This window comes from Erpetoichthys calabaricus, chromosome 11 (genome assembly GCF_900747795.2).
Source record: "Erpetoichthys calabaricus chromosome 11, fErpCal1.3, whole genome shotgun sequence".
NCBI classification, from domain to species: Eukaryota; Metazoa; Chordata; class Cladistia; order Polypteriformes; family Polypteridae; genus Erpetoichthys; species Erpetoichthys calabaricus.
The window spans coordinates 66,631,280-66,656,196 of NC_041404.2; the positions used below are offsets into that span (position 1 = coordinate 66,631,280).

General features: G+C 37.5%; 1 protein-coding gene across 1 annotated transcript in view; it reads right to left on the reverse strand.

Moving 5' to 3' along the window:
• Positions 1-19,202, reverse strand: part of LOC114660517 (actin nucleation-promoting factor WAS-like) — a 59,822-nt gene extending 40,620 nt beyond the window's left edge. The window contains exon 1 of the mRNA XM_028813260.2: positions 18,928-19,202. Coding sequence (XP_028669093.1) covers positions 18,928-19,035 — 108 coding nt within the window. The 5' untranslated portion in view covers positions 19,036-19,202. The remainder of the gene's footprint in view (positions 1-18,927) is intronic.
• Between the last annotated feature and the right edge of the window lie 5,715 nt (positions 19,203-24,917).

Here is a 24,917-nt window from a genome sequence, read left to right on the forward strand (position 1 = left end):
AGAGAACAGATGGTTTTATCTAATCTTGCAAAGTAAGTCTACTTGGATATTTGTCCATTTAGAGAAAAGGTACAAGAATTTTGGACACACCACTTGAGCCACAACTGATAAATGACTATAACCAAAAATGCAGACATTTTCCTTGATTATTCCCCTGATGAATAACCTATAACCAAACAATTGTCACTGCCACTCATCTTGATCATGAAGATTTCAGAGCATCTGAGTAGGTACCCGTAAGTCTGTGTGTCTCTGTTTGTTCTGTTCATGCAAATATTAAGTACAAAATGGTAAAATGAACCTAGAGCTGTCTCAGTCACAGGCATGAGCACAGACAAAGAGCAGGTATCGATTCTTGAAACCTTTTTATGTAAATTTTAAGTACAGTACATTGCAGATAATAACTGAACACTTATTCAAAGCCGTGTGATTATTGTAAAATTTAATATTCAATGATTTTCTTTAGGTGCTTGCAGTTGGAAGAGATTCTAGTCCAGTTCACTAATCATAGCGAAGAATTCAAACATGGCAGTTCCCCTGCAGTGGTATGGTCTGCGTTATGACTAGGTTTTTACTGAAAGAGGTTTCTGTCTTAAATATTCATGCAACCTCAAAATTATTTAAGCTGTATATTTTAGAAACATGGAATAATTTCCCACATTCCTGGGCCTATCTTGTCATACCTCTGCCACATGACATTGGTTTTTCTAGTCTGTTTTGCAAAACAGGAAGTATGTGAGTGAAGCCTGCTGCTTTGATTTGAGCAAAAGAGAATGTCCAGAGGGTTTGGTAAAGAAGGTCCAGAAGATGAAAGTACATTCAGGGATGGGGTAATCTTAAGTTCAGGTCCATGCAAAAGAGTCAAAACGTAGGAAGTCAGTAAAGAAAGAACAACTAATCCAAAACTCGAAATGAGAATCCACAAAGTAAAACATGGACCATAACACTAAAAATGTTTTGGAAAAATCCTGTCTTCCTGTCACACTGGAGAGACTGAAAAAGGGACAGAGACACAGAGAAGAGTAACCGAGAGTTAGGTTTTATTTTATTTCAAGAAAAGATGTTTGGATATGCTTGCTGTCATCTTAAACAGGAAACACATTCTAAGTGTCACAGCACCACCAGATCAAGTGACCAGCAAAAAGTATTACTTTGTGTGGCCATTAGAAGGTAATGTGAAATAGCAATGGCTTGAACAAAAAGAAATTCGAAATGAAATCAAGGTGACATTGCTATCAGAATGGTAAAAAATATGTCACCAAAAACATATGTCAGAATTGTTCTGAAAGGACAAGACCTGCATTCATAACACTTGTGTTATAATATGGTGTTGTCTTTTTAATTTTCTGACTACCGTACATCTCATTTGTCCTGTGTAAGATAAACTTATATTAGAGAATGCGATATTAATTGCCACAAAGTAATGACATTTCAAATTGAGTTCATCTTTCTGGTACTCAATTCTTGATTTTTTTTAGTATAACTTTTTTTGTTGTTTTAAAAGTTTTGGACTGTCTTTACATTTTTTTTTCTGTGTAGGTTTTTGGTTTTTGGCTGCTGACTTGGCCTCCATAATATTCTACTCTTAGATTTTGATTATACCTTTCAAAGTAAGAAAGAGATATCAGGTCAGTCAAGATCACTTCCTAAGATCCTGAGGGCAACTTAACACATGGGACTCCACCTTGTACCATTTTAACCTATTGGTTAATAGGACGATTTTGTTTTGTGAGCAAACTGCCACACCTCCAGCATTTTAAACTTCAGGCATGTCTACCAATTTTTCTTACATTGTGCTTAGTGTCCAGCCATCTTTTTTTAAGTATAGCTGCACCTTTCCAAGTGAGCCTCCAAAGACAAAGGTGGAATTAGCACATTTATGTTTTAAGAGTGGTCCTCATTTTTATTTTATATGTCACACCATTAACGATAATCACTTGTCTTACAGACACTGTTAAATCTCAGAACAAATACTTTGGTTCAAAAGCAAAAGGAGATAAAAAGCTCATATTACCTGACAATGCCTGCCTGACACACAGTTGGGTGTAGTGATTACGACATTAGACTTTAAACCCCAAGGTTGCTTGGTTCCTCCCTATCTGTATCTCACAGTAAGACTCTGATCAAGTCGCATAACCTGCCTTTACTTCAGCCATTAAGAATACCTATTATATACAGTACTGTGAAAAAGTTTTAGGCAGGTGTGAAAAAATGCTGTAAGCAAAGAATGCTTTCAGAAATATAAATAATGATTGTTTATTGTTATCAATTTACAAAATGCAAAGTGAACGCACAAAAGAAAAATCTTAATCAAATCAATATTTGGTGTTACTACCTTTTGCCTTCAAATCAGCATCAATTCTTATAGGTACACTTGCACACAGTTTTTGAAGGAACTCGGCTGGTAGGTTGTTTCCAAACATCTTGGAGAACTAACCACAGATCTTCTGTGGATGTAGGCTTCCTCACATCCTTCTGTCTCTTCATGTAATCCCAGACACACTCGATGATGTTGAGATCAGGGCTATGTGGGGGCCATACCATCACTTCCAGGACTTCTTGTTCTTCTTTACGCTGAAGATAGTTCTTAATGACTTTGGCTGAATGTTTGGGGTCGTTGTCCTGCTGCAAAATAAATTTGGGGCCAATCATACGCCTCCCTGATGGTATTGCATGATGTATAAGTATCTGCCTGTATTTCTCAGCATTGAGAACACCATTAATCCTGACCAAATCTCCAACTCCATTTGCAGAAATGCAGCCCCAAACGTTCAAGGAACCTCCACTATGCTTCACTATTGCCTGCAGACACTCATTATTGTACTGCTCTCCAGCCCTTCGACGAACAAACTGCCTTCTGCTCTATTCATTCACTGCATTTTGTTGATTGATTGATGAAAATAAATGATTAACACTTCCATTTTTGAAAGCATTCATTGTTTACAGCATTTTTTTCACACCTGCCTAAAACTTTTGCACAGTACTGTATATATAATAGATATATTGTATATCCTGACACTGTAAGTCACCTTGGATAAAAATGTCAGTCAGATGTGAAATAATAACACATATCAGCTGATCCATGGGAACCTCTGGACTCCCCTGTCATGCAATGACATATACATGAGCAGAAACTGAGACTTGTGTGGGAAATTCCACAAAAAACTTTAGTGTTTTAAACAAAATTTGGAGAATGCTTACTAATCTGTTTTGGTTTTGCAGAAGTAGAGAGAGAACTCATCATAATCACCTGCTTGACCTCTTTTGCACTTTTTATACCTTTTATACATTTAAGAATGGTATGGTGTAGTGGTTAGCACTGCTGCCTTAAAGCTCTAGGAATCTGAATTGAGCCCCTAGCCTGGTTATTGTCCATTACACATTCTCTCAATATTTATATGCAATTTCCCAAGGTGCTCAGGTTTCCTCCCATGGCTTTGTAATGTGAATTGATAGTACAATTAGAGATTCAAATCACTAAAGATGAGTGTTCCCTAGGTTAGTACTAGCCTTGAGGCCTATGCTGCCTGTAAAGGCTCCCGTTTACCTCATCGGTGTAACAGAGAAGGAAAGGATATGGTGGACATTTCTGGATACTGATTCGCAAAGTAGCTTTCTAAGAAAGTTGTACAACAGGGAAAATCGTTTGTTGACTGAATTCTTAAGAAGATGTCTACAGCCTTTAAAAGTACAATATTTTAATCAAGTGGACTGGGCCACTTGTTTCCTTCCTAGCAGATTTGTCATTTCTATTTGTTTTTATTCTTTCCATATAACAATTTTTTTCCAGATACCTAAATAAAAAAGCAAAAACGGTTCTTTTTGAACAAAACTTTGGCAAACATATTTTTCAGTCATTGCATTTCCCCTCCAGCCCATTACTTCCATTTTTCTAAGTTGTGCAATTTGGCTTTTCAAGTAAGGAAAATAAATAAGTAAATGTACAGATGAGAAGTGGTCAGGATTATTTCCTTCTGCTAACCTTTGAACAACCTTCAAAAACACTCCAAGCATCATGCTTGCAAAACTAAAAAGCCCAGACCACTATGATTTGACTACTTGTGCTATGCGAGCCTCCTTCTAGCTGGTGACTGTAGCAATACTGAAAAGAGCACAGCAGGATTCCCCTTTAGTTCCCCTTTTCAAATCAGTGTTTGAAAGCCTTTGAGGTGAAGTGCAGCCTTGTTTTTCCAATTGTCACATAGTTGAACCTGGGTACAGCTTTATCTACTGATAGGTTCAGAGTGGACAGGTTAATTCACCCCACGTTCTTAACTATGAGCATGATTATCCTGGTAAGCGTAGACAAGACAAAAGCATTCTTGACGGAAAACACAGAGGTAGTAAAACCAAGTACATATCTCTGCAAAGAACATGCAAACACTTTTTCTCTGTGATTTTTGCTAGGTTGCTGCTTAAGTGCCAAGAACAAGCATGCTTCTTTTGTTGAAAAGATAGGCATTAAATATGTCAGGCTTGGAGCTTTTTATATTACCACCATTATTGTTATCCTTCTGTTTTTAAACACACTTCTGTTCAGGTTGTGGGAGTATGCTTCTTCATGTTCATATTTTTATCGTAACCTCCATTTCCAGTTCTTGCCATGTTTGACCATTGTTGTAATTTTCTTCTTTTGTAAAGACTATTTAAAGAAAATAATGATACCCGGTTGGAGGAATGTGTCGCCCAGAGACTGGGACAGTGAGCGATGTAAACTAAAAACAGTGTCAGGCTACTTGTTGTTGAAAAGAAGAATATGCAGAAGTCAACTTAAAATTTCACTGTTAAAGTGTGACCAGAAAATTTCTTGAAACGAAGTTAACAAAACAGTAAAATGTTGCATGATACTCAAGTCAAACCTCAGAAATGGAAACAGTCACCCAGTGTAATCAAGAAAGGAAATCACAAAACTGCTTACTGACTGGGCAGAGGGGACATGAAAGAAGAAGCTAAAAAAGGAATGTGAGGCAATGATAATTCAGAAAGGAAGCGGCTAGAGGAATAATGATGAAATGACCTGCTTATCTTGAGGCCAGTAGGAAATGGATCTTTGGAAGATCATGACAAGTGACTGCTGTCTTGAATAAGGAGTCCATGACTTTAGGCCTTGGCTCATTTGAAATCCATTAGGACAGCAGTGCCTTAAGAAATACAGCAGGTGTGTGCTAGTCAGAAAGAATAGCCTTGTTAACCCTTTGTTCCCAAATGCCTCTTGGGTTTCATTCCAACCACCTTGAAAATCAGATGCTTATTGTGTAACTGGTGGTTGCTGGGCTAGTTAGGATGTCTCTGTATTTAATGACATGTGAGAAGACCATAATCACCCTATAACATTTTATGTTGTTTTTTTCTTTTATATTCATCTTGCCTGATGAAGGGGCCTGAGTTACCTCGAAAGCTTGCATATTGTGATCTTTTTAGTTAGCCAATAAAAGGTGTCATTTTGCTTGACTTCTCACTACTCTTTTATATGGGAAATTGTTAATTTTGTGCATGTAAATGTTTGGTTAAATTCCCCTTTCTGACTCAGATTTTTCCTGTTTCTGTGCTTCATTACTTTTGCTATTCTGCCTTCAGCTTGATAATCCTGATTGCTTATACGTCCGGATAGTAACAACTCAAATATAAGTCCACGATGAACCCAACTTGCTAGAGCTGTGAGGCAGCTACACTGGCTATGTTTCCATAGTACTGTATGTCAAGGCAGAAAATGACTTTAGAAGAGCAGATTTACTTTACCATGAACATATAACTATGTGCCTTACGACCTCATTTTGACATCCTTACTAGCATCTCTTACTTTTGTCTGATCTTCTCCAACAAGTGCCAATTAAGGCAAAGGGGCACAGTGATTAATGTGATTGCTGCACAGTGCTTAGACTTGTGATGCCTTCTGTCTCTAAACTACATCTACATGAGCTGGCATCTATAACTTGCCTCCATGTAACTGTTGTGCACTTAAAGCCAGACACTACCCTGAAAATAGCAGATTGCTATAAACTTTACCCATTCCAAACATATACTTTTGGCTTACTGGTACAGCTAGGTCCATAATTATTTGGACAGTATTACAATTTTTATAATTCTGATGGATATGAAATGAAGCGATCAAGATGTGATTGAAGTGTAGACTTGCAGTTTTAATTTAAGGCATTTAACAAAAATATTGTATGAGCCATTTAGAAAAGACATCCATTTTTATATATGGTCGCCCCATTTTCAAGTGCTTCATAGTATTTGGATGAACTAACAATCATGAATATAACGATCATTTTCAATACTTGGTTGAAAATACTTTGTAGTCAATAATTGCCTAAAGTCTGGAACCCATGGCCATCTCCAAGTGCTGAGGTTACACCCTACTAATGCTTTGCCTTTGTCTGAATCTGAGCAGAGTGTATAGCCCTGTACACTTTACAATTCATCCTGCAACTTCTGCCAGCAATCATATCATCAATAGACACCAGTGACCCACTTCCATTGGCAACAATGTATACTGATGCCATAACACTGCCTCTACCAGGTTTCACAGATGATGTGATATGCTACATGTCACGAGCCGTTCTTTCTCTTCTCCATACTCTTCTCTATCCATCATTCTGGTACATAGTGATCTTAATTTCATTTGTCCAAAGAAATCTGTCCCGAAACAGGACTGTTTTTTTTTTAAATATTTTCTGGCAAATTCTAATCTGTCCTTCATATACTTGAGGATTACTAATGGTTTGCACCTTGTGGTAAACCCTCTGTAATTGCTTTCATGAAGTCTTCTCTTGATTGTAGACTTTGGCAATGATAAGCCTACCTCTCAGAGAGTGTTCTTGGTTTGGCTAAATGTCGTGAATTGTTTTTTTTTTCACCAAGGAAAGAATTCTGCAATCATCCAGCAGAGCTGTCTTCCCTCGTAGTCTAGGCCTTCTGGGGTTACTGAGCTCACAAGTGTGTTACTTCTCTTTAAGAACATACCAGATGGTTGATCTGCCAACTCCTCGTGTTTCTACTATCTCTTGGATGGGTTTATTTTGTTTTTTTCTACCTAATGATTGACTGTTTTTACTCGTATAGACAGCTCATAGTTAGAGTTAACAGCAACAGCTTCCAAATACAAATTCCACATTTGGAATCAACTCCAGACATTCTACCTGCTTAATAGTTAATGAAATAATGAGTAACCTGCTCACACTATGGAACAATTGTCCAAATACTTTTGAGCCCCTGAAAATAGGGTGGACCATGTATAAAAATGGCTGTCATTTCTAAATGGCTCATACTATGTTTCTGTTAAACCCTTTCAATTAATGCTGAAAACCTACAGTTCAATCATGTAATTATTTCTTCATTTCAAATCTATTGTGTTGGCATATAGAGCCAAAATTATGACACCGTCCAAATACTTTTGGAACTAACTGTACATATTCCATATTCAGAATACCAAAACTTAGAAGCTACTAGAGTTTGCCTTTTGTACCCAACTCTCGTGCTCTGAGCCCTTCTGCAGATGAGACCCACTGGTGATATAGCTGAAGCTTATAAAGATGTTATGTAGCCAGGTGGTTAGCACATTTAAAGATTCATGTGTCAATCACTGTAATACTTTTCCAACATAAAAAAATAATATTTAAATATGTTATCTTTTATTCTTTTCAAAATATCCTTATAGTGAGAAGTTAAGCAAAATGACACCTTTTATTGGCTAACTAGAAACAGGCCCGAGTTGCCTCAAAAGCTTGCATATTGTAATATTTCTAGTTAGCCAATAAAAGTTGTCATTTTGCTTAACAACATCCATAGTGGCTAACACAGTACAACACCCTAGTACTACTGAAATATCCTAAAAATATTGTTTCCTCATCTAGGTTTTAAAAGAAGGCCATCCATTTATCTCACCAGCCTAATCTAATCTTAGGGTCATGGAGGGCAGCACTGGGTACAAGACAAGAACCAACCTTGGGTGGGATGCTAGTCCTTCACGTCTTAATTTTGGGAAAGTTCAGGAACACCAATTGCATTCTAAAGATTTGAAATGAAAACTGAAGTACCTGCAAACTGTACACACATATTAACTGGATGAATTTTGATCCTAGTCTTATGAAGCTGAGAGTCAACAATGCTAACTGCTCCCCTCTCCGGCAACCCAGAAAAAGAATATCCATCCATCTACCCATAATCTGTACCCATTTACAGTGGCTGCAGTCCCTACTGGGAGTATTAGGAACAAAGCAAAAGCCGACTCTGTAGACGAGGCAGCCGACCTTCGCAAGACATACTCACTCATACTCTGCTAGTTTGGACTTACCAGTCCTATGTTTCTTTGTGACATGAGAGGAAAACCATAGTACATGGAGACAAACACACACCAGCTAATATTTTTGATAGATATGTAGAATTTTATTTGTGAACCCCACCTACTAAGATCTGTGAGTCAGCAAGCTCTGACCTCTGTACCATATTTTTACCCAGGAAGGCAAATCCACCTGTCAATTATCTATACCCACTTTGCTCAATTCAGAGTTGCTTTAAATTCTAGGTCTTTAAGACATTTATCATTGAATGCTTGGCTGTAATGCTCATTTCCTCTTTTTGACGTGGTGTTCTGTAGTATTCTGTTTTCTGAGCCACAGATATTCATTAATAACTAATGATTATCTCAACAAGAGCCAACAAGGAGACATCTAAAAGGTCAACACGAGATAAAAGAATGCATGACCTAAAATAGCCTTTTAAAACTTGTATTAGGAATTTCCACAAAATACTAGTTTAAATAAACATCAAAAAGAGCTATTTTAGTGTTAAATGTGCTTTTAAAAATGCTGCTTAAATATGTATATGTAGATTAAAAAAAACGACTACAATAAGATCAAAAAATAGACAGAGCTGTATGTGTTTCATTAATTATCTCTGCCTATTGTGTCCAATTCAGGGGCCAGAGGAAATGCTTGGAGCAATGCAGGAACAAGCCTTGGATGTGTTGTCAGTCAATCACAGGGTACTTTCACACAAACTCACTTATATAAGGACATTTTATAAATTCTGTTTTCATTTTATCTCACATTGACTCTGACTGTATGCAGTCTTCTTTTTGAAGATGCTATCAAAGCCAATTTATGGACCTGTATTTTTATCAAAAAAGAGACATCCATTCATTGATTTGATTGTTTTGTGTACCCACCTATCCATTACAGAATTGCAATAAGCTATAGGTTCTTTTGACAGCAAGTCAAGGACCAACCCTAGAAGGAACACCACTTGGTTCACACCCACACTTATTCTTTCTTTTTTATCAGTGTAGATTGAGGGTGAATGGCTCAGATGATTGACAATTGATGATTAACATAAATCGAATCAAAGTGTTTGAAGTGGGCCTGGCATCTGAATGGAGGGCCCCAGCACCCCCTATTGCTTTGATTCTGATCTGAACTACAAATCAAGACATCTCAAAAGGTATTCCTGTGAAATTGTTTTTAATAGCGCTTCTGGACACTTTATAATACAGTACCTTGAAATCTGTTCAACATATCTTGAATTGCTCAGGAAGTTTTTTAAAGATAACTTCAATTGCATTTCAGTTATTTCAAAATAGATTTCAGATCTCACAATGGTCTGCTTGTTATATATACAGTATATTTCCAATATTTTCACATTGACTCATGATTGAAATATATATAAATGCCTTTTTGATATCTCAAACTAATTTTCTGATATCTTAAAATGAATTTCTCCTCTGTTTCAAATATCTTAAAATATAAGATAACTTGATTTCAAGTTAACTGAAACACATTTTTAAATGGGCAGATAGCTTCCTGTCCAATTTGAGGTATCTGGAATACATTTCACATATCTCAAAGTTATTTCCTGTTCATGTAAAGATGTCTCAGATACAGATATCTTAAAATAAACTAGAATTACTTTTAAAAACAGTAGATTTTATAGAAAGTGATTCAGAGATATGAAACAGGAAAGAATTTCAGGTGTCTTAAAATGCATAAGGCATCATTTTGAGATATAAGAAAATGTGTTTGAGGTATCCTGAAATTTAGTATACAGATGGTAAAACTTTTTTTGAAATGGCTTGAAATGCAGTTCAGCTTTTCAAATATCTGAAACTCATGTTAGGATATTTCATTTTGACATATTGTAGCTCTAAATGGTAATTCATTGAACTTCTAATACAAAAGGCCAACTCAGCAAAAGCCAGATGACTGTTATTTATTAAAATAGAAAAATCAATGTGTGGCTGTTTTTGTCTTCACTTTCTCCTAGTGAATGTCTACTTAGGGTTCCTGCTTGCTTATAATCATTGCAGAAGGGATATATGAAATGTGTTACGCATTCCTCTAGCTCCTCCAATTGTCTTTCAGTGCTACATTTTTTGTGTTTGCCATGTTTCTATTATACTGCTCAGTTTGTGTATTTAATGCTGAGTTTAATCTGGAAAGTGCTTTGTTGTGGTGCCTAATTTGAATGACACTATTTAAATTAACGACTGAAGTGCAAACACGAATATCAGCAGAGTTTTTTTGTAGCCTTTGTCAATTTTCATAAAGTGTTCAACTCAGTTGATTGAGCTGCCCTGCGGGACATCCTGAGACTTAGCGGGATCCCCCAAAGTTGCTGGATATCATGGCCAGCCTGTATGCTAGTACTGTGAGTGATGTGTAGAGTGGAGGCAGAACCTCTGCGTTTTTCCCAGTTGATTCTGGGATTCATCAGGGATGTGTTCTCTGTTCAATGCTTGCATGGACTGGGTGTTGGGCAGGGTTATGAGATCCAATGGCTGCGGGGCATCCGTTGGAGAAGAAAGATTCACTGATCTTGACTTTGCTGATGATGCTGTGATCTTCACGGAGTCAATGGAGGCTCTGATTGGGGCTCTTGAGAGACTGAGTGGGGAGTCTGAGTGTTTGGGCTTGAGAGTGTTCTACATAAAAACCAAGATCCAGGCCTTTAATGACCTCTTTCTTGTGCACAGCCATCAGCAGTTTGTCTGAAGAGAGAGTGTTGACCTTGTCAAGAAATTTACTTAGCTTGGCAGCAACATTCATGTCTCTGGTGACTGTTCCTGTGAAATCAGTAGATTGAAATGGGAGAGCATGGGGGGGGGGGGGGGGGGGGTCATGAGGTCGCTAGAAAGGGGTGTGTGGCACTCCCTATATCTTTGCAAAAGGACGTAGGTCCAAGTCTTTAGAGACCTGGTGCTTCCTGTTTTACTATATGGTTGCAAGACATGGATACTATCCAGTGACCTGAGATGAAGACTGGACTCCTTTGGTACTGTGTCTCCCTCTGAGAATCCTTGGGTACTGCTGGTTTGACTTTGTGTCAAACGAGAGGTTGCTCATGGAGTCCTGAATGAGGCACATCACTGGCATTGCGATGGAGTGTCAGTTATGGCATAACAGCTTTGTGGCATGATTCCCCGAGGGTGTTCAGGCTCACAGGATCCTCATTGTTGAGGACCCAAGCGGATGGACCAGGCCAAGGGATGCCCATGTAACACCTGGCTGTGGCATTAGATGGTCATTTCCAGGGGGTGGGACTGGACCGTATGTCTGCTTGGGGGGTTGCCAACCAGGATCCTGAGCTATTTTGTCGTGTGGTAGGTACGGCAACGCACTGTACCAGTGCATGCTCCCCAACCTGACCTGACCTGAATGTTTGATTAAACATACAGTGCATCCGGAAAGTATTCACAGCGCATCACTTTTTCCACATTTTGTTACGTTACAGCCTTATTCCAAAATGGATTAAATTCATTTTTTTCCTCAGAATTCTACACACAACACCCCATAATGACAACATGAAAAAAGTTTACTTGAGGTTTTTGCAAATTTATTAAAAACAAAAAAATTGAGAAAGCACATGTACATAAGTATTCACAGCCTTTGCCGTGAAGCTTGAAATTGAGCTCAGGTGCATTCTGTTTCCCCTGATCATCCTTGAGATGTTTCTGCAGCTTAATTGGAGTCCACCTGTGGTAAATTCAGTTGACTGGACATGATTTGGAAAGGCACACACCTGTCTATATAAGATCCCACAGTTGACAGTTCATGTCAGAGCATAAACCAAGCATGAAGTCAAAGGAATTGTCTGTAGACCTCCGAGACAAGATTGTCTCGAGGCACATATCTGGGGAAGGTTACAGAAAAATTTCTGCTGCTTTGAAGGTCCCAATGAGCACAGTGGTCTCCATCATCAGTAAGTGGAAGAAGTTCGAAACCACCAGGACTCTTCCTCGAGCTGGCCGGCCATCTAAACTGAGCGATCGGGGGAGAAGGGCCTTAGTCAGGGAGGTGACCAAGAGCCCGATGATCACTCTGTCAGAGCTCCAGAGGTCCTCTGTGGAGAGAGGAGAACCTTCCAGAAGGACAACCATCTCTGCAGCAATCCACCAATCAGGCCTGTATGGTAGAGTGGCCAGACGGAAGCCACTCCTTAGTAAAAGGCATATGGCAGCCCGCCTGGAGTTTGCCAAAAGGCACCTGAAGGACTCTCAGACCATGAGAAAGAAAATTCTCTGGTCTGATGAGACAAAGTTTGAACTCTTTGGTGTGAATGCCAGGCGTCACGTTTGGAGGAAACCTGGCACCATCCCTACACTGAATCATGGTGGTGGCAGCATCATGCTGTGGGGATGTTTTTCAGCAGCAGGAACTGGGAGACTAGTCAGGATAAAGGGAAAGATGACTGCAGCAATGTACAGAGACATCCTGGATGAAAACCTGCTCCAGAGCGCTCTTGACCTCAGACTGGGGCGACGGTTCATCTTTCAGCAGGACAACAACCCTAAGCACACAGCCAAGATGTCAAAGGAGTGGCTTCAGGACAACTCTGTGAATGTCCTTGAGTAGCCCAGCCAGAGCCCAGACTTGAATCCAGTTGAACATCTCTGGAGAGATCTTAAAATGGCTGTGCACCGACGCTTCCCATCCAACCTGATGGAGCTTGAGAGGTGCTGCAACGAGGAATGGGCGAAACTGGCCAAGGATAGGTGTGCCAAGCTTGTGGCATCATATTCAACAAGACTTGAGGCTGTAATTGCTGCCAAAGGTGCATCGACAAAGTATTGAGCAAAGGCTGTGAATACTTACAGTATGTACAAGTGATTTCTCAGTTTTTTTATTTTTAATAAATTTGCAAAAACCTCAAGTAAACTTTTTTCATGTTGTCATTATGGGGTGTTGTGTTCAGAATTCTGAGGAAAAAAATGAATTGAATCCATTTTGGAATAAGGCTGTAACATATCAAAATGTGGAAAAAGTGATGCGCTGTGAATACTTTCTGGATGCACTGTATATGAAATGTGTTTTCCTGATCAGAACAGCACACTGACTTGGTGTGTTTATTAAAAGCTCTTTTTACTGAAAACTGTGTGGTGACACTTGTGCCTGACTGCCGTTTAGAAAAGAATTGAATAATGAAAGTAGATCATCCTTCAAAGCCACACTGACAGGAATGAAGACCCATTTAAATTTTACAAAGTAACTTTACTTTGAGAGCTCAGTTAGTTTCATAGTTAACATTTACACCCCTTTAGGGAAGTGATTGTTGTCACTTAACACAGCCAGGTACAGCATTTAAAAAACAATTTAGTATAGAAATGCCACAATGAGGAAGCACTGTCAGTTTTATTTACAGATATTTAACCTGCCAAGGTTGGACTTTGACATTAGCTGTTACGTAATAGCTAAGAGTCAGATAATGACAGCAATACCAGTGCCAGTCAGATCATTGGAAATCTAGCAACGCTGCATGTCAAGACTATCAAAGTCCTGATTCTCAAAGGTCTCACAATTCAGTAGCTTTGTACATCTACATTTGCTTTTTATAGATCCTGTTCTACTCCCACTTTACTCTGAATTCCTCGTCCCATCAGATCACACAGTCACATGCTGCTTATGCAAACTCATTTTGATCCTATCAGATCCTACATGTATGTTTAAGAATTTCATGGTCCAGATCATCTAAAGCCTCATGGTCCTAAACCTTTACATCTCCTATAGATGTTTGAGGAGTTGCACACTTTAAGTTTTAAGTAAATTGATATTAAGAGGTGACAAGATAGAAATATTCAAACTGATAAAGATATTTAGTACTGTGGACTGCTGCTTTTATGTTAAAATGAGTTTTTCAGCAAAAAATTGGGCACAGATGAAAGGTGGTTAAGCACATGTCTTCGAAACGTTAAGTTTACACAGATAATCATAGTTATGTAGAATAAGTTACCAAGGAGTATGGTGGATAGTAGCCTTCATATCTTGATATTGTAGAGACTGGAGGGAAAGTGACTGTTGGATTGAGTGGGGAGAGCAGAGAATAGCGCAGAGGACTGACGTCTGGGATATGATTGACGGTAAAGGGAAGAAAAGGGGCAGCACCCTGAATGGAGGCTGGGATTCCTGGATAGTTCGAGGAGCTGCTAAGAAGGTATAGAGGGAGAGAGAGGGGGAGTTGAGCTTGATACGTGAGGTGGGTTATTAAAGTGGAACAAAAGGGGTTTTTTTGGTCCGTTGACGGTGTCTCTCAGGGCTATAACAATAAGAGATTCGTAGATAATTGTAAATAGTTAAAGTTCAAAGTCATTCATTTTGCTTTTACATTCATGATTTTTTTTGACTGTTTGAGTAAACCGTTCTGCAATCCCTTCTTTCTTCTGCTGTTTTTCCTTTTCAAACCTCTCATGGTGAGGTCATTACAATATTATCTAGAAGTCACATCAATTGGGATTTATGAATTAAGTTGGCCCTTTATTGTCGAAGTTGCTTTAATGTTCTAACTTTATCTTGTTTGATCCTATTAAATCAAAGAACATTGTAACTTGGTCACTCTGCAGCTGCCACAGCTCTATAGCCTCTTTCCCATCCTCCAGGTCTGCATTTCTACTTCCTCAAATTCTGATCCTTTAAGATCTCGGGTTTCTGAAGCTTTGCATCTTCACAGATGCTTACAATTACAATTCAATGCCATTACCTCTAATCATCCTATTCTGTCAGATCACATAGCCTATGCAGCTAGATCTGAAATCTGCTACACAACCTTAAAATAAAAAATGTTTAGAAGCTTTGCAGTTCCATTTGTAATCTTGATCTTGTGAGACTGATAACCTCATGTTTGATCCTGTCTGAAAAAGTTACATTCATGATTATATTGAAGATCATATAGCTATCAACCTTTCTAACATCTAATTGAGCAGCTAATCTTTTTAAGTTAACATTTCAGTCCTAAAGCTTCAGTCCTGATTATGTAGATTCATCACTCTGGAATCTGGAACTGCTCTCTACATTTCAAACTGTATAATGTTAAGGATTAAATGTAGGTTGAGAATGCAGTAATTTGTGTCTATCAATATTTAGTTTTGGAGTATCACCAGCTATGTTTACAAATGCTTCACCTAATGGTATCTTTCCACAATGTTTTCCTTATAAGACTGAACATGCTTGACTTCATCACTTTATTGCTCATAACAAATCGTAAATGTCTGGCTTGTTTTATTCTCTTAAAAAAATAATACCCTGTTCCTCCTCTAATGAGTTTTCTGTTTATGACTGGGGATTTATACTCAATTCTGATATAAAATTCTGCTGTTATCATTTAGAAACTGAAAGAATAAAACTCTTTCCTTTAAGCCACAAGTTATCTTTCTCTTTTGTCTGTTGTCTTCTCCTTCATGTCTTTTATCTGAAGCTGGCAGGAGGGGATCAAGCTTTCGATATTAGAAATGTCCACTTACTAATGGGGTAGGGCAGCATCTGCAGGTGGTACAACAAGCTGGATGTACCCCTCATAGTACTTGGACCCTGATTCAGTTCCCAGAATTGATATCTTCTATATGGTGGTTGCACATTTTACACTTTAGTCTTTCTAACGCTACTCCTGTTACATTACACACTCGAATGAAGCTAAATTGTGACCCTGAATGGGATTAAACATGTTTAAGAGTGTCATCTTATATATTTTTTTACTTGAAAATGACCCCTACGTCTTGTAAAAAATATATACATCTCTTTTTTCTGCTTTTCCTTTAAATAAGACATGATGTGTGATTTTTTAGAAACAGCTGGTGTCAGTTTTGTTACAAGGGAACATTTGTGTTCGATGTTCATAAATGTCTCAAATTTCAACTTTTTTTGGCCTGGTCAAGCTTCCACATGAACTCTACTACTTTAAAAGCATTCTTCATTCAGCACAACAGATATAATCTGACTTTTAAAAATAATGTTTCACAGCTTAATTTTAATTTTTCCCATGAACCCTTACTTCTATACAAATTTATCATGGCTAGATGTTTCCTTCCTCCCTCTGAAATCATGTGGCTCCCATATTTGTTAGTATTTTGGATTCCATTTGAAATACAAACAAAACAAAACTCTGCTTTCATGCAAGTGGAATTCTCATAAAACAGTTCATTTTTATTTTCTCTTTTTCTCTTTTTCCATTGATTCTATTGCAGTTTTTTCACTTATTGTTTTTTTAATTTTTTTAAATATGGCCTATTTGGAGTTGTGAGTTATGCAATAATTTGACAAATGGCTTGTTTTGTTTTTAAATTCAAAGTATATTTGCCAAATACTTTTTACAGTGAAAGGAACTGAGTTTTTGGTTATAAAACTGTGCTTAGATTTCACAGTAAAATTTTGCTTATGCTCGAAAGGCAAAAAGGCACATATTATTTATATATTTATTTCTAAAACCAATAATGTGCAGGGGTGCCTTTCCTTCTATCTCCTCTCTTGTGGTGTACCCACTATAATCTGAAAGAAAGATTATACAAGTTGTTTATAATGTACTAAACTTAATTGCAATCTTATCAATTATGCTTAGTTACCAAGAAGCCAACCATCACACACAGCATGACCCTGAAGTCTGTTTCCCATACTTTTCATAAAATAAAGAAATCAGTGGGGCCTCCTTGCAGTAAAGTTAGTCAAACATATTTGAGCATTGTATATTACTATACAGTAGTTGTTTATTAAATAAAAGAAAGTGTGTTTTGTTTACAAAAGTAAATTCAACTTGTGAGGGTGCCTTTACTGTAACATATGTAATTAATTGCTCCGGTTACATTAAAAAAGTCAATAATCACTGCAAATTGCCTGTTAATCTTGTCTTGCTTACCCTGACTGTAAGAAAATTGTGTATATCTGGGTAGTATCTTAATTATACCTTACCATACAAATGGCATGACACTGCTCAGAGATGATTGCAAGATTTCTGCCTTGTTAGGTAGTTCATGCTAAAAAACACTCATCGCCAAATAAGCTAAGGTTGTTAAAACCTGTAACTGAACAGGGATCATGTGATTTCTGCATGATGAAATTTGTAATGTAGGTTCGATTTTAGCACACAACTCCAAGAAGATGGCTCTAGGAAGTCTAAATCGGCTTATAAGCCAGTCATCATCCTGAACCAAAAAATCATTGCAGTCTTTGATATTCTCCTGAAGAGATAATGCTGCCATTCTCAGTTATATCATTCAACACACAGCAATCCCTTTTTATATACAAAATATGCTACCCACTGAGCCCATTATTGTTAAGTATATGCATTAGGTATTATTAACAACGTTGAAGACAGCTGCATTGAGAGAACATGTTAGTTAATTGAATTAGTTCAAGAACATCAGAATGTTGTTGAAATATGCAGTGAGGCACCATTTTCTGTTCACTTCATTGATCTGCCTATCTGGTGTCACTAAAATGCCAACACCAAAAAAATCTGCATAGTACTTACGAATAGCCAAAATATGCCATAATGTTAAGCTAATTTTTATATAAGCCGGTCTTGTGTTATATAAATACAGACTCAGAATGTAGGAAGTTTTTATCCTGTGGCCCCTGACTTTTTAAACTCTATGCAGTATTTGATTAAGCAAGTTTGATAAAAGATAAATTGCCAAATGTAATAGTGAAGGATTTACAAGAAAAGGCGATCAAAGGAATATTTGGTTGAGTCTAACATTTAAGACCTGTGACTGATTAGGTCTGAATCTCTTTTCCTTTCTGGGTCATGTGAAACTTGAACACATTGTGACAACAATAGGAATAAGGCAGGCTCAAACCCAATATGGTATGCCAAACCATCACAAGACACTTAGAATCGCCTGTTTACTTGCCTGAATGTTTTTGCAAAGTGGGAGGAAAACCATGTAAATGTGGTGTGAACATTCAAATGCCACACAGATGTCTCTCTAGTTGGTATCTGACTCTCTAAGTATGGTAGGTCAGTAATGCTACCCATTTGCTTTATAAACTTGTTAAGCATTTCTGCTCTTTGCGTGACAAATGCAGTGAATGTGTACAGGTTCATTGTTATAGTGTATGTCAAGAATAACTGTAAACTGTGTGTGTGTGTGTGTGTGTGTGTGTGTGTGTGTGTGTGTGTTAGTGTTAAGAATAACTAATGACATTTTGCGTTTCTGCTTTAGAACCCATGAAATAAGCTATGCTAGTAAGCATGTCTGCTTACCAAACTTGTGGGCTTGGCTATATACTACAGAGTAACTGAGTTGTTGGCTTCTCTGTTTTTTGTTTTTCACAGAGTGCTGTTTAAAGAGACAGTGAGCTCTTTTATGAGAGTGTAATGATGCATATTTAAATTGCGCTCTGCTTACACATTACCTAAAACCACTTCAGACACCAAACATTAGTTGGAGATTTAAAGTGTTTTGGGATTCAGAATTCATCAAAATACCTAAATGTCTGTGGAGGTACATTTCCATATAATTACCTAAAAGAAACTGTGTGTTTATCATTTGCAAAGAGAGCTGTGCCACAGCAGCATCACACAGCACGTGGGAGTCTCCGTGAGTCCAACTACCAGGACTCCTGTTCTGAAACTAACTTCTTAAAACAAGCCAATTGGCAATGTATGATACCATCCTATACACACATAAGAACTTATGTCTCATTTAAAAGCAAAACCCTTACTTACCACACATTTCCGCCCTAGTTGGTCAAAGACACGTTCATTTTCTTGATTGCTCAAAAGGCAGCTGGGTGAGTTCTCCAAGTTCTTGGATCCTTTTGAACTTTTGCTCATGATGTATCCTCCCTAGGAGAAGGGAGTTACTCCCAACTCCCAAGAAAAAGAAGAAAAAAAAAAACAACAGACACAGAAAGAGTGAGACAACCCTTAAAGGTGGCTCAAGGAAACAGCCCTGCCGTCAAGGGAGAGAGCAACCTTACATGCGCTATACTTCCGTATTCTCTCTAAACTTTGGGTTCACTTGTTCTCTTGCTGCAGGAAGCTCTAACCACAGCTACTCTGGTTTGTGCTGATTGTACTTCTTTTGACTTGACTTCCCCATTTGTTTGTGCTTTGCTTACATGAAGGGGCGGGAGCTGATACTAGCAGAAGGAGATATGGATTACCTGAAAACTGTATGTAGATTTGTAATTGCAGAGATCTCTGTGTCACTGGATTTGTAAAGTCGAGTTAAGATCCACATGCACTATTTGGTTATCTGTGGATTGATCTGGCAAGATTCAGCATGTTGTTTATGCTTGTCTTCCATTATAACAGACCAGCACAGAAGAATGTGTGCATGATATGTCTGATCAAAGCTCAATGCCTGTCAATCAGACCCAAGTACAAAGTGAAAGAATGTGACTGCAAGTTGGAGTGCTTCCAGAGTTAAGTAAGGCCATCTTGTCTCATTCATTATAGCCAGTATGAGATTGTGCAAACTAAATATGCTTTGTGATTGACACCGAAGTCAACCTTCACAACAGATTTCACAAAACAGACACAACATTAGAAATCTGATCAGTTTTTGATAAGCTAAGAGAAATAAGAACAACAAATAAATCTGAATGTAAAAATTACAGAACCAGATGAACAGTGAGCCATTAAAATATGTAAAATTAATGTGAAATCTGAAGAAAAAAAAACTTCTGTTTGCTTTATTTCATTTGTAGAGACTCTAAATCCCAGCCCTGGAACTGATGATCAGTCAGATTGTTAATGGAGTGGCAGAGATCAGTGCTGATTTTAGAATTCAAAGAAATTTCATAAAGAATGTTCATAATCAAGAACTGAAGTTGGCACAATAGAAGCAATTACAATTATCAAAATAATCCCCATGTCTTTCACATGTTAAAGTTCAGCTACTGGGCATATGGCTGCCGTGATGCAAATAGTCGCATGACTTTTATTGAAAATGAAAGATAATAGATAAATGGAAGGGTGAAAGTGGTAATTTCAAAGCAAGTGAATTTTGTATTTTCTTTTCTGTTTTTGTGGCTATAAAAGATTTATTTTTATTAATATAAAGTACTACAGTTATGACTTAGTTTCATTGTATTGCTTTACAAAAACAATAGAATGTGGATAAAGTATTGTTTCCAATATTTTACAATTTTTATATATGTGATATGACTGTTAATGAGCTCTTCACTAACCTTACTTTTCAAACACACTGGCCCTCAGTCCAGTATAAACTCTACCCATGCCAAGGAGCCAGAAGTGATCTGTTTAGCTGAGTTCTTCTGTTCTTGCGATTAAGTAAAAAAAAAAAAAGAGGGTTCTGTATGACCCAGAAATGGAAACGGCATAAGGCCACTTTTTATATTATTCTGGGGAACATGAAGAAAGAGGTGGTATCTCCAATTTCTGCCTAGTAGTGGTGGCCCTCATGGCTGTCCTTTTAGACCATGGCTCCATGCTTTCATTCTGTTTTTTAGTCTTCCCTTCTTAGGCGTTATCCTTAGACACACATTCTGCTTTCTTCTTGGAAAGGAGTACAATGGGCTTTGAGGTATTTGATGTTTCTTGTTCTCACCTAGTGTTCTATATGAGGTCCCAGAGCAAAGTGTGACAGTGGTCTAGGGCTGCAACTGTTTTACAGTAATTTGGAATATACAGTGGTACCTCGGTATAAGTCCGCTTTGGAATAAGTCCATCTTCGTATAAGTCCTGGTTGGACGCGAAAAATTTTGCTTGGTATACAACCTTTGTTTGGAATACAACTCGAGTGCTAGAACACTGCATGCTACCCTTGTTTACCTCTCTCGAGTCAAAGCCAAGACTGCCTGTGGTGTAGCGGGTCCGTGGCTTCAAAAAAAGGGCCAGGTTTTAAATTCATATAGCCGTGTCGTTTTCCGTGGGCGCGATTGCATGACCGCGGGGAGTTAATGAGGTAGTTGGAGCGAGTTGCAACTGCACGTGTGGGTGCGATTGTTCTCAATTGCTTCATTGGCTTCCTGCGGCATGTGATTAAGGCGCTGCACCCACGGAGGCGCGGGTGGATGTATATATACGGGTCGGCACCAGGAACGGGGGATAGATAGATCGAGGAAAAGAGGAAGATAAAGGAGGTTAAAAGACGGGAAACAGCAGTCTTAGCAGGCATTCGACTCTTCTCAGCAAGGTAGAGTGAGGTTAAATTTTCATTTATTTCATCTAATTGCTTTTGTATTTATGTATTTTAGTATTAAGCAGTGTTTAAATTATTTTATACAACCCCATCAATGTATAATATGCCAATAACAATAGGATTTTTTTATGGGAACGGATTAATCATTTTCCCTTTATTTCTTATGGGAAAAATTTGTTTGGTATAAGTCCTGTTTGGTATAAGTCCAAGGATCTGGAACGGATTAAGGACGTATACCGAGGTACCACTGTATATTGTTCACATCGTAAGTTAAGACACTTTTAAATTTTTCCCCTGGATCTGCTCCACGTATATTTTTCAATTTTTCTTCCCAATTGTTTTTTTTTTAAACAATGATGAAGTTATTTATTTATTTATTCCATTGAAATGGTATAAAGATTGTCATGGTTGTCCAAGATTGCAGACAAAAACAAACTTTTCATAGTGGTAGTATTGTGTGAATTGATTAAACCGCTTATAAAATTTTAGGTGCATCTCCTACATGATTTTTGGTATTGCAAGTTTAGCTTGGTTTCCTTCTGCAATTTGTTTTACTCTAATATCAACCTAGTTAGTTTGACATTGATTTTTGTATTGTCATATTTACATTCTATCCCTGCCTTTATCCATCTATGGCAGAACATTTCAAATCTCTTTCCATCAACCTTTCTAATTATACTATTATATAATATAATATTCTATAGAAATTTTCATTAAAGAGATTCTGCGATTATTTTCCTGCCTGAGTATCTACTCATTTAAGGTATTAAAGCACGTAATCCTGATCTGATAATGTTAGATAATGTTTTTTTTTTAATTTTCAACTAGCCAACCTACTTGTCAAAGACAGGTAATAGAATCATTTTAAAATAATTGCTATCTCATGCCCTACATGTACCTTCATCACCTTTCCTCAGTATCTAAATGTGTCTAATCTCTCCCAACTTTCTCGCCTCGTGTCTGGTTTTATACTTATAATCCCATAAAAGAGGGATCTTCTAGAAATGATCTGGGAGGAACTCTGCATGTGACAACAACAACAACAATTCCAATGCTTAACAGATAGTTGCAAGAAACAAAAGAATAAGTGGGACAGCTGAGCTTTCTGCAGCTTTGTTCACTAGCTTCGCTAGCTTTGCTTTGTTATGTTTCTGCCAGGGCCTGTTCCCTGGCTTATTTTAATTCCCCCATTTTATACCCTCTTTGTTTATTTTAAATTATCTCTCACTTGTTTATTGTAATGGTGTAGTTTTTGGTAATTTTACCTTGTTTTTTTAATCCTCGGTTTCTATATATATTGAATGGTTCTCCTTTCTTACTTGTACTGTGTGGGTGGAACCCCAAGAGGTGAGGCCACCCTGTTGTCACTGCAGAAGGGCTTCCCTCAGCCTTTAATACTTGGAAGCTGAGAGTGGATCCTTCAGTGGTTCATTGAAGGTCATAGACTGTGTACCAGTATGTGTTGATTTTCTGGCTTCTGAATTTTTGTTTTTGTTTTGTGGATTACATTTATTTGATTGAGATTTGAGACTTGGTTGCTGTGACACTTTCTATCTTTTCTTCTTTTGTGATTCTTGCATTTATATAAATAAATAAAGATTCATAACAATACAGCAGTTATCAAGCCACAGTGATCTGAGTTAAATATTAAAAATGGTTTTCCTCAGGTCCTCTCACATTCCATTGTGTGTAGTAGGATTACTTGTGATTCTAAGTTGACCCAGTGTGAGGAGGAACGTCCACTACAATGGACTATTGACACATTGAGGACTAGTTCCTGCAGTATGCCTAATTGTGTCAGGATAGGCTCTCTGCAGGCAGGCCGTTCAGAACTGAAGAGTTAAAAAATGAATGGATAAATTCTAGTTAATTCCCATCTGCTTATTAGGATGTTACTGGTTTCACTCACTTTCAGAAGTTGACTTCTATTAAATTTGTGCTCTCAAGTGTTTTTTTTTTCTGCTGTGGATTGAGGGTCGCCATGTAAAAGTATTCATTCAACACTAATGCTTGCATTTTAATCTGTAGTTTAGTTCAGAAAACCACAGTCAATGTTTCAGTTCCTTTAATTATAAGGTGGTGTGCTAAATAAATAAAAAAAATTGAGCATGGACTTGAGAGTTTTTACATAGAAGGGAGGTGGCGACATCTAATGGAGGATTTTTGGATAAAAAAGTCATTGGTGACATTGCTAGATCCACAGACCAAAATAAGAAAAGGAAAGCTTGAGATGGCACTTACAAAAAAAATAAAAGGCAAGTAAAAAAATGTGTGCCTGGCACAACATTCAGAGTCTTTGTTAGCTGGTGTAAAACTTTTAATATTTTCAAATTTTTTGGTCACTTCATTAAAGAGTTTGCTATCAACATTGTGTTTATTATATATTTTTGTAACAATGAATCATATTCAAAAGTAACAGTGATAATAGGGTATAATTACAGATACTAGTAGTGAATATAAAATATTCTTTAAAGTACTCTTTTAGTAATATATAGACTGCAGATTTCAACTCAAGTGATGAAAAGATGAATCTGTGGCTAATTGTACTTCAAGTTTCTTAAACATAAAATATTTCAAAGAACTATCCCATAGACAATTAAAATCTGTATTGAAGTGTCAAGCTAAAATTGTTGGCTGCATGAAAACCTGACAGATAGCGGACCACTGTGGTGCTTTTTAGGTAAATTACAGTGTCAGAGAAATATTGAATCATAACCATCTTTAGATAATTCAGCCAAGAGGTTGATTTTAGTATCATAGAATTACCGAGTACACACTTAGTCACGTAAAGTGCCACAGAACCATCTTTCATACATTTCTACATATGTTAAGTTACTTTTACTTTTTTTATTTTTGGGGACATAAATATCACATCATTTACCGGCTTTGATTTCCAAGAGTAGGAGGAGTGAGATGTTGTGACTGAGGGTCACGCAAGACACTACATAGCTGCAGAGACAATGGGGCTAAATTTATTGAGACCTGCCCCTGGATTCTTGTAAAGGGACAGTACTTACCTTATACAGTGATGAATAAATAAAGAATATAATTATTAGCAAACTGAATGAATAGTTGCACATCTAATGCTGTATCTTCTTTATACGGTAATACTCGGCCATCAAACCCAGTTCTTCTTCTGACCCTTTCTCATTCCGTGCTCTACCGAGAGATGTACTTTCTTCAGCACACATGACTGCAGTTGTTTCACTATTTTGCTATCAGGAGCGGCAGTCAAATGAGTAGAAGATATAAAAAGTGCACAAGTTAAAGTAACTGCTCTCAAGATAATATAACACAATAAACTAATTTATAGTTGAAGTTACACAGAGTGTTTTTCTGTTTTAAAACAGAGGAGTCTGCAAATTCCCCAGTGTACCTAAATGGGAGACGTTGAAATTTCAAAAACATGTATGGTGTGCTGTTCTCAAAATATCTCAATTAAAATTATACTACCTTGAAAAATAAGTGTGCCAAGTTTCAATAAAATCGGTCCACAGGGAACTGATCTGTTTCATGTAGAAAAGTGGAAAGATAGATGGACAGGCAG